The sequence below is a fragment of the Mizuhopecten yessoensis genome, unplaced genomic scaffold (genome assembly GCF_002113885.1).
Source record: "Mizuhopecten yessoensis strain PY_sf001 unplaced genomic scaffold, ASM211388v2 scaffold11133, whole genome shotgun sequence".
NCBI classification, from domain to species: domain Eukaryota; kingdom Metazoa; phylum Mollusca; class Bivalvia; order Pectinida; family Pectinidae; genus Mizuhopecten; species Mizuhopecten yessoensis.
In genome coordinates this window covers 2443012-2458885 of record NW_018408896.1, presented here as the reverse complement: position 1 = coordinate 2458885, position 15874 = coordinate 2443012, and the positions used below count along the sequence as shown (strand labels likewise).

The following is a 15874-nucleotide window of genomic DNA, read 5'->3' as shown; positions in this document are numbered from 1 at the left end:
TCGATCCCGGGTTTCGGCATAAGAATTTCTTTTGGTTCCGAAACCAGGTTCATCTGTTTTACAGAATTACTGCAATGAAATATTTTAAAGGGTTGTTTAACAGAAAAGTTAAATAGAACTCAGGAACTTCAAACTACCAATTCTGCACTTGAGAAATGTTGCTATCCAAACGCACGGTTATGAAATAAAAACCTTACCAAGAGAACTAAATCTTAGGTTTTGGCATAACCAATCCTGCGCTTGACCAATGATGCAATCCAAAAACATGGTTTCGAAATGAAAACCTTACCAAGACTACCTTGTCTTAGGTTTTTTCATTTTGTCGTTTTTGGTACACAATTGTTTATCTTGTCATTGTGGACTACTACTGAAGTATATTGTTTATTTTTTTGTTGACGTTGAAGTATAGTTGTCATTGTGTTTAAACGTTGTAGTATACATTTTGTAGTGTTGACACTGTTGTAAATTTTTTCCAGTATTTTCCGTTCGAAAAAAATGGCAAGTGAACTAGTATTCTGTATGTTAACGTGATGTATATGTAAAATGGTGTACATGCACACTCCAATCCAAAGAATGCATCAGGCTTGAATGGCTGATTTTCAAGTCGATATTGGTACCGCCAATGTTAGACATACAGCCGAAATAGCTCAGTTGGGAGAGCGTTAGACTGAAGATCTAAAGGTCCCTGGTTCGATCCCGGGTTTCGGCATTGGGGTTCCTTTTGGTTTCGACAGTTGGATGTTATATATGCATTTTACAGAATTACAGCAATCCGAAATTTCATATTTTTTTAACAAACAAAAAAGTAAAATAAAACTTAGGAAGTTGAAACTTTCCAGTTCTGTATTTTACAGATGTTGCAATCTAGATGCAGAGTAAATAATGATCCCTTACAAATGGAAATAACTATAACCTCTTAAAATTCATAAATTATTGTGCCTTGTTTTTGACGTAGTCATAAACTTCATCTTCGACATTGTGGTGTTTCCTGTTCTCCTGTATTTATTCTTTTATATTTGTTGTAGCTGTATGTATACACTGTGGTATATTTTGTCTTACTCTTCAGCTGTTGTATATATTTTGATAATGTGTTATCGCAGTGGTATATATTTTGGTGTTGACGCAGTGGCATATATTTTAACTGATGACGCAGTGGTATATATTTTGATTTTGAGTGTTGACGCAGTGGTATATATTTTGGTGTTGACGCAGTGGTATATATTTTAACTGATGACGCAGTGGTATATATTTTGATTTTGAGTGTTGACGCAGTGGTATATATTTTGAGTGTTGACGCAGCGGTATATAATTTGTTTTTGATTGTTGACGCATTGGTATATAATTTGATTGTTGGCGCAGTGGTATATATTTTCATTTTGAATGTTGGCGCAGTGGTATATATTTTGATGGTTGGCGCAGTGGTACATATTTTGATTTTGATTGTTGACGCAGTGGTATATATTTTGATTTTGAGTGTTGACGCAGTGGTATATGTTTTGATTTTCAGTGTTGATGCAGTGGTATATATTTTGTGTGTTGACGCAGTGGTATATATTTTGAGTGTTGACACAGTAGTATATATTTTGAGTGTTGACGCAGAGGTATATATTTTGATTTTCAGTGTTGATGCAGTGGGATGTATTTTGAGTGTTGACGCAGTGGTATAGATTTTGAGTGTTGGCGCAGTGGTATATATTTTGAGTGTTGCCGCAGTGGTATATATTTTGAGTGTTGCCGCAGTGGTATATATTTTGATTTTGAGTGTTGACGCAGTGGTATAGATTTTGAGTGTTGGCGCAGTGGTATATATTTTGAGTGTTGACGCAGTGGTATATATTTTGAGTGTTGACGCAGTGGTTTTATATATTTTGATTTTGAGTGTTGACGCAGGGGTATATATTTTGAGTGGTAACGCAATGGTTTTATATATTTTGATTTTGAGTGTTGACGCAGTGGTATATATTTTGATTGTTGACGCAGTGGTATATATTTTGATTTTGAGTGTTGACGCATTCGTAAATATTTTGATTGTTGACGCAATGGCATAGATATTAATTTCGTGTGTGGTCTTTTGACTTTGTTAGTTTACGCTATAGTATACCCCAAATTAATCTCCCAATGAAGTCATAATATAGCTAGCTAAATCGGTCAGAATGTCTTAAGCTTGCAAGGAAAGAAATGAGAACGCGTTGATAATGACAATTTAGCTGAAAATGTTTAGTTGGAGACATTAGACTGAAAATAGTGATGGTCTATAATGTCATTTTTCTTGCATGTGACCTAATGATTAACACACATAATTGATTCCCTATAATATAACTTCATTTCATATGCGTTTTCCAGCTTTTCTAATCAATTAGTCCTAATTAGAATTTGGTGAATCACATTACATATGTCAAACTTTGCACTTACTTACGTAAACAATTCATTCTATGAAATGTAAGACATTAAACGATGAACTGCTTAAATTATAACTGCTAAACATATTTACATCAGAACATGTGTATAACATATGTAGTACATTGACTCTGCCTTGTCCTAGTTATTCAATATATCACCTAAGGCTCGTATAATCTATTCATATCTTACATATCTCGACTTATGTATAGCTCTAAGGAAAGCAACTATTCAGAATGTATTGTTACTTTATCTTATTTCAAGTTCCATTTTGATGTATATGTAACCGTTTTAAGTCGATATTGGTATCTCCGATATTAGACATACAGCCGAAATAGCTCAGTTGGGAGAGCGTTAGACTGAAGATCTAAAGGTCCCTGGTTCGATCCCGGGTTTCGGCATAAGGATGTTTTTTACCCAAAGTTCTGCGTATATTTTGTCCGTGTGTGCTAACACTGTGATATATTTTGTCCATGTGTGCTATAACTGTGATATATTGTCCGTGTGTGCTATAACTGTGATATATTTTGTCCGTGTGTGCTAACACTATGATATGTTTTGTCCGTGTGTTCTAAAACTGTGATATATTTTGTCCGTGTGTGCTAACACTGTGGTATACGTTGTCCGTGTGTGCTATAACTGTGACATACTTTGTCCGTGTGTGCTATAACTGTGACATATTTTGTCCGTGTGTGCTAACACTGTGATGTATTTTGTCCGTGTGTGCTAACACTGTGATGTATTTTGTCCGTGTGTGCTATCACTGTGATGTATTTTGTNCCACTATGATATACTTTGTCCGTGTGTGCTAACACTGATATATTTTGTCCGTGTGTGTGTGTGCTATAATTGTGACATATTTTGTCCGTGTGTGCTAACATTGTGATGTATTTTGTCCGTGTGTGCTCACACTGTGACATATTTTGTCCGTGTGTATTTTGTCCGTGTGTGCTATCACTGCGATGTATTTTGTCCGTGTGTGCTATCACTATGATATATTTTGTCCGTGTGTGCTATCTCTGTGATGTATTTTGTCCGTGTGTGATAACACTGATATATTTTGTCCGTGTGTGTGTGTGCTATAATTGTGACATATTTTGTCCGTGTGTGCTATCACTGTGATGTATTTTGTCCGTGTGTGCTATCACTATGATATATTTTGTCCGTGTGTGCTAACACTGTGACATATTTTGTCCGTGTGTGCTAACACTGTGATATACTTTGTCCGTGTGTGCTATAATTGTGACATATTTTGTCCGTGTGTGCTAACACTGTGATGTATTTTGTTCGTGTGTGCTATAACTGTGACATACTTTGTTCGTGTGTGCTATAACTGTGACATATTTTGTCCGTGTGTGCTTACACTGTGATATATTTTGTCCGTGTGTGCTAACACTGTGATATGTTTTGTCCGTGTGTGCTATAACTGTGATATATTTTGTCCGTGTGTGCTATAACTGTGACATATTTTGTCCTTGTGTGCTAACACTGTGATATATTTTGTCCATGTGTGTTAACACTGTGAAATACTTTGTCCGTGTGTGCTATAACTGTGACATATTTTGTCCGTGTGTGCTAACACTGTGATATATTTTGTCCGTGTGTGCTAACACTGTGATATATTTTGTCCGTGTGTGCTAAAACTGTGATGTATTTTGTCCGTGTGTGCTAACACTGATATATTTTGTCCGTGTGTGCTATCACTGTGATGTATTTTGTCCGTGTGTGCTAACACTGTGACATATTTTGTCCGTGTGTGCTAACACTGTGATATACTTTGTCCGTGTGTGCTATAACTGTGACATATTTTGTCCGTGTGTGCTTACACTGTGATGTATTTTGTTCGTGTGTGCTAACACTGTGACAAACTTTGTCCGTGTGTGCTATAACTGTGACATATTTTGTCCGTGTGTGCTATAACTGTGACATATTTTGTCCGTGTGTGCTAACACTGTGATATATTTTGTCCGTGTGTGCTAACACTGTGATATGTTTTGTCCGTGTGTGCTATAAATGTGATATATTTTGTCCGTGCGTTCTATAACTGTGATATGTTTTGTCCGTGTGTGCTAACACTGTGATATATTTAGTCCGTGTGTGCTAACACTGTGATATATTTTGTCCGTGCGTTCTATAACTGTGATATTTTGTTCGTGTGTGCTAACACTGTGATGTATTTTGCCCGTGTGTGCTAACCATGTGATATATTTTGTCCGTTTGTGCTAACACTGTGATATATTTTGTCCGTTTGTGCTATAACTGTGATATTTTGTCCGTGTGTGCTAACACTGTGATATATTTTGTGCATGTGTGCTATAACTGTGATGTATTTTGTCCGTGTGTGCTAGCACTGTGACATATTTTGTCCGTGTGTGCTAACACTGATATATTTTGTCCGTGTGTGCTAACACTGTGATATATTTTGTCCGTGTGTGCTATCACTATGATATATTTTGTCCGTGTGTGCTAACAATGTGATATATTTTGTCCGTGTGTGCTAACACTGCGATATATTTTGTCTCTGTGTGTTGACTGATATATTTTGTCCGTGTGTGCTAACACTGTGATATATTTTGTCCCTGTGTGTTGACACTATGATATAGTTCCACTTGTTTGTAGACGCGGTGTTTGTCTGCCCTTTGTTGTTAAAAATATAATAAATTAGTTTTTTTAAGACTGGACACAACGACAGAGTTAAGCCCTGTCTGTTTGAGGTTATAGAGATTATTAATGCTTCCCCTCTGAAGCTGTCGTGTGTTTTGTGTTTTTGTGTGCACTGTGATACAATATAGTAGTGTCATTGTTTGCGGTTGGTGAGTTATAACTTGGTCTTGTCTTCTGTTTGTGAGTTATAACTTGGTCTTGTCTTCTGTTTGTGAGTTATAACTTGGTCTTGTCTGTTGTTGGTAAGTTATAACTTGGTCTTGTCTGTTGTTGGTGAGTTATATCTTGGTCTTGTCTATTGTTGGTGAGTTATAACTTGGTCTTGTGTTTGAAGACAGTGAGATACAGCCAAAAAGAACGGGAACTGGATTTAAGTTTACCAGATAAGCGATATTCGGATAGAGTTCAGCTCAAAATATATGTTTAATAAGACTATAAGACTATTCACAATAAACGAGCATTTCGGCGGTTACTTATGCATAGATGTATTATGATAAATGAAATAAAACTTACATTTTTTAGTTGTTTTGTCATTAAAGGTGCTATTTACTTAAATCTATCAGGATTTGGCACATCGGTATGGTGAATATTAAAATATGGTTAATTTAATAAACTAATAATAGAACTTAAAATGGAAAATGCTACATGGTCTGGAAGGTTACTTTTAGCCCGCACGAGGTCATCAAAAAACGATGTCATACAGTTGCTGCAGTCATGAGTGATATATCTAGGTATATGGTTACAGCATGCAGTTAATTTATATGTTAGGTACCAAATATCACAGTTGAGAGTCGTCAACTGAAATTCAAAATCTTGGCTTAGAAGTGTATTGGTCAAAGTGTTTAATTATTCTTAAAAAAAATCTTTGTGATACATAATTAGTAGTTAATATTTATCTGACAGTTCCATCTTTTGGTTGTAGATCTTTGCAAAAAACAGACGAAATGACATTGTGGGGAAAGCATTATAGTGAAGATAGTATATAGGTCCTTAGTTTAAGACATCACTTTATATTCTTATTTAAGATTTGATTTGATTTTATATTCTCGGAGAAGATATCTGATAACCACATGGTATTTGTGCATTATAATTACTAATGCAAAGGTCCGGCGTACAGCATTGGTAAATCTCGTTAAACATGAATTGATTGTATCCCATTAACTTCTGCCTTGCCGTATAGATCTCGTACCGGTAAATATTGACAATCCCGGACGGGACCAGAGTATAATGTCTGTCAATTTTCCTGTTTTTCCAGGCCTCGTAAACAGCATGCTTCCTCCGTTATGTTCAGACTGATGTGGAGAGAAACGATTTGCCGAAGCATTTATGAAGTTTTATTGAGTAATACCCATTTATACGCCCATTTAGACCGACTCTGCAAACGAGTAAATAATCAATCACCGATAGAAATATTTTAACGGCGGATGTGAACCTGCTGACGCGAGATTTTAAACGCAGTTATTATTGTTTCGGCGACGAATCTATTAAGGTGACCGATAGATTTAGTTGTAAGACGACTGTTACACATGCGCAGTGGAAGCACAAGTTCCTGTCTGCCAATCGTCAGAAATACAAACGTAGTACCGACGTTATACAATCTAATGGTATAACTTTAATTAAGGAATGATTTTTATTTTTTCAACATTTATGAGGTCATAACAACAATGGGTTTATGGACATATTGAATGAATCGCGTTAGCGATTCATTTAAAATATGTCCAAAAACCCATTGTTGTTATGACCTCATAAATGTTGAAAAAATAAATATCATTCCTTATATTTACATTGACGAATCCTTTCAGTGGATCGATATAACAACGAATAAAACAAATAAACAGGGTTTGTTCCTGCTTATACACGGGTGCAACGCAGTGGCGAGAACAGTGTTTTTTCGCGGGGAAATGTGACACTATCGTGAGAGATCTTAGCAACCGTCAACAACAATAACACAACAAAATGTAGTTCCATATTCAATGTTTATTTGTAGCACAGGACACGTGAATACGTGGATATTTCACAAAGCACAGTTCAATAATATTTTAAGATGTAAGAATTAAGCATCTAGGTCGGTCGTTCCGAGTGAGTAGTTTTTGTAGTGTATTACTACGCAGTGTGATCAGGTTACTATCAGTTCCCACGTGCTGAGATTCTATGAACACCTGTGTTATGCATTTATGAATGTAATTTTTGTCAATGGGTCTAAGCATACAGAATGTAAATATAAAACTATAATGCTATTTACATGAACTGAACACCAGATATGCGTGTGGATATTGCTTTAAGAGTAGTATGTGATACACTTTCCAGTTGATGTGCGAATCAGTAACGATTTATATCTTGTTCAGTATATAGTAATGCTGACTGTTATTAAACAAAGATTGTACGACCAGTTTTTACAGAAATGGCAGAGTGATGTTCACACTTCATCAAAAGCTACATGTTATAGGATTTTTAAAAATAATTGTCATTTTGAAAATTACTTAGATATTTTAAGTGATAAGGATAGAGTTACATTTTGTAAATTTAAGACTACTAATCACAAATTCATTGTTGAAACCGGCAGATGGCATAATATAGAGTATAATGAAAGAAAATGTCCACACTGTAACAGTCAGCAAATTGGTGACGAATTCCATTACGTGCTTGAGTGTCCGTCACTATCTGGGTTTCGAATTTTATACATAGACAAATATTTTTGGACGAGACCAAATGTAATTAAGTTTAATGAATTGATGAATACTACTAATATAAAAACACTGAAGAAACTTTGTACTTTTATCAGAATAATTAATAACAGTATTTGACCTCCTCGATATAAATGTGTATATATTATAAAACAGTACTGTGTACTACCGACTACGAACACTACAATTACTATATATTATATTGTAAATATGTTTCTCTATATACATTGTATTGTGAAAGAGAATAAAGTTGAATTGAAAATTGACTAACACATTAGTCAAATATGTCGTATATTATATCTTTTCAGCCTGGAGCCAGCTTGATGTCTGTGGGCGTTTTCGTCATTATCCTAGGTATGTTTCTTCACATTTAAACACACGTTGCAGAAAAAAGGCTCAAGGCAATGTTTTATCCTTTCGCTGTCTTAAATTTTCCAATTTAACTTTATAAGCCTGTTAACTACAAATGTAATATGTAATGTTGTCAGGGTTATCTACTGGAGCGACTTCAGTTTACACCCACAAAATTACACCTGATACTATGTAGATTTTAGTGTCATGTTTAAGAGTTGAAGTACGTTTAAAAACCATCGATGAAGTATTTTGCTTTAATTGACAGGAGACATTATAAATAACATATACATGTATTTGGTGTATGTCAACACCTGATATATAACACCTATATTTTCAATATACAACATAATACTATATGTAATAACACCCTCTGTGACGTCACGTCCAACAACAACACCGCGTTAAAAATTCTTGTTTGAAGTCATATTATGTAAATGGCATTTCTTTTAAAGTGTTCTTGTGACTTAATGAATATATGTAAATCAAACGACAAAATAGAATCTAATCTTGATCCCCGCTTCATCAAACGATCATTAACCTCTATAAACTTACAAAAAGCGTATGCAAATCGAAAATGTGTTTCCGATCCTGTATGTAAACTGCTTAACAAAATGTGACTTGATCGTTTCTTTCCAGTGTCGTCACCTTCATCATCATCGTGTTCGTCATTGTGTCCGTCACCAGGTGTCTACAACCAAGTGACAGACACATGTTACTGGCGTGTGTCAAGTCTCCTGACCGCAACACTCAGCATGGAGGAATGTAAAAAGGACGGAGGGGTACTGGCCATTATTCCGGACCTGGCGAGCCAACAGTTCATACAAACACAGTATGATTCGGAACTGGAGTCGGGGTACCTCATAGTATTTATCAGACGATCGTATAGCAAAAGCGTTGTAGTTTTCTTGTAAAGGAATTATAAAATTGTTTGTTTAAATGACAAATAATGCAGCGTATTAAGGCATCTTTTGAAAGTTTCATCTATTCAAATAAAAGGAAATGTCCACCATTATATATTAGAAAGGAAGACAACAGAATAGTAGTACCCGATCGCGTTACACTGGGTAAATAAGGGGAAACTCGGCACTTCCATTCAGATTATGTGTATCTCTTAACTTAAATCTCCAAGAAGAAGTGGTCACTGAAAAACATTATTTCACAGAGACATTTCGGTATGTTTTATTTAAAGTCCCAATTTTTAAGAACCAATTCATCAGTTCTGATGTAACACTAAAATGACAACATGCGAGTGTGCCGTCCAATCAAATGTCTCGATACAACAGTTCCCAAGCAACAAATTCAAACTGGTTCTGTTTTGTCAAATAAAATATAAAAAAAATAAAGTTTTCATATTGTCGGAATAATACTCCCAGTTGTAAATACGATCATCATTGGGAAACCATTACATATCGTTTACATGGTTCAGGTGTTTAGTATAAACTCGATCATAATATCATTAAATACTAAAATGTGCATTCTAACATTTCATTTTTAAGTTCGGAGAAGTACGTTGGGTACTGGATTGGTGTTACGGACGCACAGACTGAAGGAGTGTTTCTGACGTACGACGGACAGATACAAACATACACCAACTGGAAATCCGGGGACCCGAACGACAACAACATGCCAGCGCAGGACTGTGCCCGGATGTTCCCCATGGAAACCCCGGCCTACCTGTGGCAGGACAGGTCATGTACCGAGACAGCCCCCGGACTGTGTTCACTCCGTGAGTCCTCGTCATGAATTTAGTATGACTTTTGAATGTGCAATACTAGAATTACACGATACTGTTAAAAGCTAATACCCCTGATAATAAGTCCAAATTAAGAAAAAAACACCCGAAAACTGTAAAATGTGTGTAATAAGTAGGATAAGGCAGGAGAGGAAGGGATTTACCGCTTTCTGAAATATGTTTCATCACAAATGTGAAACAATTGCGAATATTCATTCGCAAATTGTAAAAAACAGAAGCAAAAACAAAAACCAACATTACACGAGTTATCTCCCTTGACATTGTTAATATAAGTTAATACTATATATCTTTGATTGTTAAAATTCCAATATGTTGTTACTCTCTTCATGTTTTATATCATTCCATTACCAGCATTATTTTATTGATTATAGCCTATGGCACATGTAACATTTTATATCAATTTTTCATAAAAGAAGTGTCTTAAGAGTCTTATCAAATTATCAATATACACTATTTAATTATGTAACTTTTTTTAGAATTGAATTGATTTAGTTAGATCTAAGGGACCCCATTGGAATTAAGCCACAATGTGGCTGTATGGGTCACCCCAGGTAAAGGTCTAAATTAATCTAATCCCATCCGGTTTTAACACCTGACTGACTTCTAATCTTATGGCATAAATAATTTATTAAAGAAGATCTCTTTCTGTAATAATATATATATATTTATGTCCAATCTGCAAAATGTGATAGAAGTGTATTATTTGCCTTTTACCTGAATAAATGTTATATTATTATAACGTTATGTCCTATTGCCATTTTCAGAAAGAACTGTTTTCACCGTACCATTGGTTATATTTTTACAGTCCTTGACTCAGAAACTACATCTACCGAGAGACAAACTGACACAACAATTAATGACGAAACGACAGCAGCTTTGTTCACCTCTACGACGACGGAAGATGTCCAAACATCAACAACTACAGAGTCGCACAGGGACACAAGCGAAGTGACGTCATCAGTAACAGCGACGACAACTGCGTCATCCTTATACAGCCAATCAACGTCGGACACCACCGAATCGGCTGTCACGTGTTCAGCATGTAGTGAGTAATATATATTGACTCTGATTACCTTTTCACCAGGTTGAAATTGCCATTTATTACATACTTACTAATAAATACGGGTTTTTTGTATATGCGATACGACACAATTGCTCTAACCCATATCAGCCCTCGCCGTATCACACCCCAAAACCCGTATCAGCCCCCGCCGTATCACACCCCAAAACCCATATCAGCCCGCAAAACCCATATCACACCCAATTTGGAAAAAAAATAGTTTTCCAATATTTCAAAAATTAAAATACATCATAAGATAGTAGTTTTTATTAGTAAGTATGTAATAAACAGAATAAAACACGCCTTTTTCCATATCACACCCAGTATCAACCCTCGACCAATATTAGCCCGCGGGCCTTCGGCCCTTGGGCTGATATTGCAGTCTCGGGTTGATACTGGGTGTGATATGGAAAAAGGCATGTATTATTCTCTATGTAACTCCCGTATCCTGTGGCCCTGACATCGTTGTACTGTAGAGTGGGTTTGAGTGTGCTAATTGGCAATGCATGTTATTCCGCTACTGAAATTCATTGGTTGAATTCATCATTGATTATATTGTCAATTTTCGTTTTTACTATTTAAACTAAAACCGTTGCAGCAACGATGTATGTCAAGGTTTAAATCATGAATGTGATGTTATTTGTTCCCACGAAATTGCACAAATGAGTCTATAACGACAAGTTTGGTGTATATAGCAGTCTCCGTTTTTAAAACTCCTCTAAAACACAATTTGTAGGGTTGTGACTTAGACACATTATTTGGTGTCACAGGTACGACCGAGCCAAATACCACTTGTTACTGTACCTGTAGTCCCTACCTAACCCTGGACGACCCACTCGTGAAACAGAAGCTACAGGAACTTATCGACACGCTGTCCATTTCTAAGAAAAATACGTCAGGTATGGGCTATAAATAGCATGTACACGTGAATTTGTGTATCGTACTTACAATATAGAAACAAAGAATTTCCAATGTACATGTTTAACATGAATTAAGTAGCGAGTTTTGTGTTTTCTTTTTTTACATATCATAGTACAATACGTTAATCAATAGGCAATACAAAAAATAAGATCAAAGCATTTTAGAGGCAAACTCAAAAGTCATTGCTGTTACACGTACTAGCCTCACATTTAACCGCTTGTCATTGAAATGCAGCAGTGGTGGATTTTGAAGATTATATACACATCAACAAACACACTGAGAGAGTTCTTCCGATTTATTGTGCGTAGTACCGATTCCATCAATATAAGTTATTTACCCTGCCATTGTATAATAATTACATCAGACATACACACACTTCACTCATCACCCACACATACATGTAGCACAATATGTGAATTTACAAGAAGTTATCTTAGAAGATGTTACATATACGATTGTAGTTCTATATAACTTACAAAAGTTAACTGATATTTATACACATGTGGATACGGAGATGACTAACTAAATATACAGAGTACAATAAATACATTCATCAATACATTATTATAACTTTAAGGGCCATTTGCAGTCGTAAGGAATTATACGAGGTTTACTCGTTTTTTCTGTATGAAAAAGAAAATACGTACATATAAAAATACAAGTAAAATGACGCAGTATATATATATACGGTACATGTAATAACGAATCAAGAATTTAAATATATGTTACCAAACCAATCCAAGAGGCCAAAATAAGGAAATAACTATACCACAGAAATAAATTTCGTTTACGGTAATATGATATTAAAATATGAATATATCACAGATATCGTCTCAGCCACAGAAAAAAACACATTACTTGTTCATCAATGGAACAAACCATGGTTTCTCTTGCAGCCAATAGACGGAAGTATATCAGCGTCGCCGACAACCGGCCCAGTGCCAGGGGGATCGGATATGTGGGGGCCGCCATCTTGGTGACAGCATTAGGATCAATTGTCCTCCTTGACATATCGACCTTCTTCCGTAACGTCAAACATCTAACCCTAAAGGCCACAGGCCGGGAGGAGAGTCCACGGGTAAGCTGGGCCGTGCGACATCATAACTGACCACATTGACCCCAGCGTCAAATAGCATTTCTCTCCGGGACAAAAACGACCCAACTCGTCCCTCCCCCGGTCATACTATGTACATGTACCTTGTTATTGTATTTGGGGCATATCGATTCATGTATAAAAGATTTCTTCGTTTTAACAATGGTTACAATTCTTTTATAATTTAAGCAAATTAATTAATAAGATTGATAGTGATGTTATGTTAAAAGCCCAAAACGATTAACGTATATAAATGTTTAAATGTATTGCTGTGGTTCCCAAAGAACGATCAGTCCCTTCATTGCATCAGTAAGAATCACGATCCAATAAAGTGAAAGGGTATTGAATCTTTTGCGCCTTGGCTAGTGGAGAGGTGTTGCTGAAAACTCAAGAACGATTATAAAGACATATAGTATGTGTATTGTATCCATTCTCCGTGGCTATTGAGGACTGACTCACCAATTTGATGTTATATATCGAACAAAGTGCAGAAAATGGAATTGGATGTGTTTCATATGTTTTATAGACTCGGGGCATATAGACTCATATGAGTCATCCATCCACTGTTGTAATGTAATTAGCTCCGTAGAATACACGAGTGGGATACCTTTGTATTTGAAGTACGGTGGTATGTTATCTTCGACAGAGTTTCAATGTGGGATAACTGATATAAATGGCATATCGCCTTGTTGTCAAATTCGACTCTCAGAAAATTCCGAGCGACCGGAGCATCGTAACCCGTACAAACTGGCTAAGAGAGTCGCATCTGTGCAATATCATTATTTTTTCATGAGTCTCCAAGCTAGTATTGTTGTATTCCGAAATAGGGGTAAGTTGAAAGAGAAAGAAATTGGTGGTATAAAGTGCTACTTAATTTTAACGGGATATTCAGAGTTACTTAAAAACAAATTGCTAACCAAGGGAGAAATGCAATGTTTGCAATTGTTAACGTTTGTAAAAACAATTATTTTAATATAGAAACGCAGTTAGCTGTGTTTGACACGTATGTAAATAGCGTACTGATCAGTTACGGGGCGGAAGTGTGGGGCTTCCATGCAGCACCAGATATAGAAAAGTTACACGTTACTTTTCGCAAACGTGTATTGGGGTTACATAGTAAGGCAATTAAGTATATGGTATATTATGAACTAGGAAGGTATCCTGTGAATATAGTTAGTAAATTTCGTCTTTTCAACTATTGGATAAAATTGAGAAATTCTGAAAACTGTATTCTTAAATCATGCTACTCTGAGATGCGATTTAACAACGATATATGGCTAAGTAAGGGGAGGCAAGAATTATACAGAACTGGTCTTGGTATTGTGTGGGAAGCCCCGAGTCTAAAAAATGATATATTTTTATATAGTTAAGGAACACATTTCTGATATATTCAAACAAGAATGTTTTGAAAAAATAACATCCTCTGCACAAGGTGCACTTTACCAATACATTTGTAATTTTGGACTACAGTTTTATTTGTCGAAATCTATCAATATTAATTATGTAAAACATCATTGTAAAATAAGACTATCAGCACACAAATTAAATATTGAATGTGGCAGGGATAACAGTATCCTAAAAAGAAACAGATTGTGTACATTATGTAATATGAATGAGGTAGAAGATGAATTTAATTACATTTTGAAATGTCCTTATTATGCTGACATAAGAGCTAAATTCATCAAACCATATTATGTAAACCGTTCTAGCATGTTTAAATTTGTCCAACTGCTAAACAGTAATAGTTTATCAGAAATTAGAAATTGGGTAAATATCTAGTGCATGCGAATAAGAAAAGGTCTCAACTTCTGTAATTAGGGGTTACTGTTCACTCTCCACTATATAATGTACAAATATAATACCTAGACATGTTATGTTTGCATGGATGTAAATTGTATTGTACTGTATATAGGTTGTAACTGATAAGTCGGACGGCTTAAAGTAATAATAAACTTGTAAACTTGTATTTCAATTGGAACACGGGTAGTTGTAATCCTCGTGTAATGTTCGAAAAGCAGAGAAACTTACCCAACGTGATTGGAACATGGCGGACACTCTAGCGTTCCTCTACGTTTGTTAAACGTACCATTGTATTCTGTTGGACTGTTGTTATGCCTACCTACGAGTACGTCTCCTTTGAAGGGCAAACAAGGACATTACCTGTCTATGGTTCTAATTAACTAGTGGTAAACGAACATTTTCAGCAAAATCCAAAAGATTTTGAAATTCATGTACAATGAACAGAAAAAGACTCGAATTATGTAATGATACCAAAGAAAAGGTAATTGTCACGTATGTATATTCTTGCTTCAGTTAAATAAACATATATCTCATACTAATAATTGGGTCAAGATATGAAAGGTCGTCCCACTGTACAACATGTTTTGACTTTGGATCTTATCCACATGCTCATGTTTTTTTCTAAAGATCATCAAATGCATTTCGGTTAATGAACATATGAAAACTAGTTAGTTTGATACTTTGAAACAGAACATTGATATACCGGTCACCTTACTGGTGAACGAGCGGACTTTAATTTCACGACCTAAAACGCTGCATTCATGTAATAATATACCAGTCTCCGCCGTTTATGAGTTTACATGTCACAACTGCTTTACGACTCCAGAACTGATCGATGTGCTGTAAATCTGGAAATTCTCGCGTGTAGAATTGGTTTCGATGTGATTATTTAAACTGAAGGTGATATTTAAAAAAATTGATTTATGTTTCAATCATGCAAACTTGAACATGTTGGACACCTTAACATCACTTAAAAACAAGACCTTCATCATGTCATTTTTAAACTATGTACCAGTAAATATGTACTGTATTGAATATGTTGTCATATATCAGGCGTTATCTGTAAACACTTATATAGTGTGCCGAGTTTGTTGTATATTGCTTACTTTTATCTTTTAATAGTCTATGGCCAAATTATTCAACACCTG

At 35.6% G+C, this 15874-nt stretch overlaps 1 protein-coding gene and 2 non-coding genes across 3 annotated transcripts in view; all 3 read left to right on the top strand.

The window, feature by feature from the left end:
- Positions 1–13215, top strand: part of LOC110466380 — a 24807-nt gene extending 11592 nt beyond the window's left edge. Inside the window, exons 2-7 of the mRNA XM_021522827.1 lie at positions 8054–8099; positions 8736–8952; positions 9596–9825; positions 10658–10897; positions 11683–11811; positions 12730–13215. Of these exons, the coding sequence (XP_021378502.1) occupies positions 8054–8099; positions 8736–8952; positions 9596–9825; positions 10658–10897; positions 11683–11811; positions 12730–12941 (1074 nt within the window). The 3' untranslated portion in view covers positions 12942–13215. The remainder of the gene's footprint in view (positions 1–8053; positions 8100–8735; positions 8953–9595; positions 9826–10657; positions 10898–11682; positions 11812–12729) is intronic.
- Trnaf-gaa lies at positions 637–709 on the top strand. The gene has a single exon. It is a non-coding gene; the product is annotated as a tRNA-Phe (tRNA).
- On the top strand, positions 2726–2798 carry Trnaf-gaa. The gene has a single exon. It is a non-coding gene; the product is annotated as a tRNA-Phe (tRNA).
- Positions 13216–15874: the final 2659 nt, after the last annotated feature.